Raw genomic sequence first — 2618 nt, 5'->3', positions numbered from 1 at the left:
CCCAACCAGTACAACCAGTAGAGTAATATTTAATTTAATAGAGTTAAATCGACGAGCTACACCATTGTGTGGAGCATAGCTAGTCTTCATTAAAAGGTTATGCATGATTTGAAAGAAGTGTAGTTATAAATATAAAATGCACCCATATATAGTGCACCACATCTGTATTTCCATTTTGACATTTCATTTTAGATCGTGATTGTTCAGTTTGGAGGGAAACCGTTCAGTTGTTCTCCTCTGGACCTGGAGAAGTGGATGTGGTGTGTGTTCCTGGGGATGGGAGAGCTGGTCTGGGGACAGGTAATGCAACTATTTCCATTTTATAAAAAAAAAAAAAAAGAATATATATATATATCCAATAATTAATAATGCTGATATGTATTAATTCTTCTTTCTAATTTAATACAAGCTCTTCATTAAAGGGACAGTTCACTCAGAAATGAATATTCTGTATGACTTTCTTTCTTCCATTAAACACTTAAGATGTTGTTTTGAAAAACATCTAAAGTTTTTTTTTTTTTTTTTGTCTCCTTTAGATATTTATTGTATGGACAAAAATATCATATTTGTGTGAAAAAAAATACAAATAAAAAGCTTGGGACAACATGAAAGAGTAAATTATGACATAATGTTTATTTTTGGGTGAATACCGTTAATCACTGGAGCATTTTAAAACAAATGTAATTTACCATTGGCTAGTATGCTCTCTTGTCAGTGTTGAGAGGCTGATAGATTTCTTTGCTGAATCAGTTTTTAAGAACAGCAAGTTGATTTGAGTAAAAATACACGGCATAAATGGCACACCAGGTTTACAGTCAAAATATCCTTTCAAAGTTTTACATATTTTCCATGGATGAAAAATATTTACATGGAAAACTCACTGTTTGGTCAGTGTCTATATGAAGGAATTATACATGTATCTCATTGGTAGTTGCTTGTCCAGGGCATGTAACCTTGGAAGTATTATTTTTGCCATCAGAGTTATTAACAGTATCTGCCATCAGCATAACTATACAACTATCCAGGTGTTCTACAAACAATACACAGGGCTTGTTCCTCACCTGGAGCTTTGAGGATGGAGCTCTGAAATGGCTCCATGTTGTGAGTGATCATCTTCTAATATCCATACATGTGTGTCATGCACATCCTCACTCTGGATCAGGTTATATCAACAATCCCAAACAGCAAGCTGAGGTTCCTCAGAGGGGCTGGTCAGCTGTCGCAGAAGGATGACATGCCCGAGGAGGAGATGAACGAGGACCAGGAGGAGATCGATCACTCTGAGAGGGAGCTGCGTCGAGGGCAGATCCTCTGGTTCAGAGGCCTCAATAGAATCCAGACTCAGGTTAGAACCTCTGATAGTCTTTGGGAAGTTACGACTGTTTGAAATATTCAGCACTGAAATGGCATCGGTAGAAAGTAACTATACTTATGCTGGTACATCAATTGTGTTTGTAATTATGTACTTGAGATTCAACCATCTGCATGGCTGGCAGTGTGTTTTATGGCCAGATTTAGAACAGTGCGGAGGTTGAACCGCAGCTCAGCTCTGCCAATCGGCATTACTGGCACAAACATCAGTGCTGATCGCAAGACTTTAGTACTGTTGCATTAATCATGAGCTGTCAGTACACCTTTCCTGAAAAACACTTTTATATTGCAACCGAATAGTCATTTATTGAATAGTGTTTTGCATTATTAGATCTCAATTACAATGAAAACCTCAGGATAAAACTTAAGTACGATTCTTGGTACTGTACATTTTAGGATTGACATAATTGCATTTCTAAAACCGTGTCTACACTGATGAACGAAGGAGCTGTAGTCATGAAATAGATCAAATATGACATTTTCCAAAATGTGCTGTACACTGCGGAGCACACTGCACAGAATACTGTAATGTGCTTGACCTGACACTCCATTCCTAGTGTGGTTTCTAGTGTGAACTGGATGTAATGTAGGACATCTTTTCTCTCCAGAAGTCAAGGCATTGTTACACAAATAGTAATACAATATAAAAAGCATTTATTTCAAATGCAATAACTACAGACCACTTCCATGTATTTGGAGGATGTCTTTGAAACATTTATTGTTGCATAATGACTACTCATTATGCAATGAGTATATACGTTTAACAGATAGTAAGTGGAATCAGTTGGTAGTAGTAGAATTACCAGTATAATTCCACAGCACTCTATTGCAAATATAGCCTTACTATGGTCATGGTAAGTGCTTATTTACTGTCTAACCAATTGTGTACACTTTAAAAAGTTAGTTTGAACTACTTCTTCACTGAGCATAGCCAATAAGTTTACATTGCCCCCTTCCCCCACTCAGATCATTCCTACGATAATATTTCACTTTAGTGAAGTTTGAATGTCTAAAATCATGTCCTTAAAGGGTTAGTTCACCCAAATTTTGTTTTGTTGTCTCTCCGCATTCGTCACTAATCACACAACGCCGACGTGCTACGTCATCCACCGGAATGTCTTCCGCGTATGACAGTTGGAGGAAGTGATATAAATGTGTATATTACGTTTGAAATATGGATATTTTTCTTACAAAAACGCGTGGATTCGCTACAGGGGGCCTTTATTCACCCCCCGGAGCCGTCTGCG

General features: G+C 37.4%; 1 protein-coding gene across 1 annotated transcript in view; it reads left to right on the top strand.

Annotated features, from left to right (window-relative positions):
* The window catches only part of LOC107746712 (plasma membrane calcium-transporting ATPase 2), a 100402-nt gene that overhangs the window by 91213 nt on the left and 6571 nt on the right, over positions 1-2618 (top strand). Inside the window, exons 21-22 of the mRNA XM_016561010.1 lie at positions 193-300; positions 1163-1345. Of these exons, the coding sequence (XP_016416496.1) occupies positions 193-300; positions 1163-1345 (291 nt within the window). The remainder of the gene's footprint in view (positions 1-192; positions 301-1162; positions 1346-2618) is intronic.

Source organism: Sinocyclocheilus rhinocerous, unplaced genomic scaffold, assembly GCF_001515625.1.
Source record: "Sinocyclocheilus rhinocerous isolate Xijiao unplaced genomic scaffold, SAMN03320098_v1.1 scaffold1100, whole genome shotgun sequence".
Taxonomy (NCBI): Eukaryota; Metazoa; Chordata; class Actinopteri; order Cypriniformes; family Cyprinidae; genus Sinocyclocheilus; species Sinocyclocheilus rhinocerous.
This window is presented reverse-complemented; position numbering and strand designations above follow the sequence as displayed.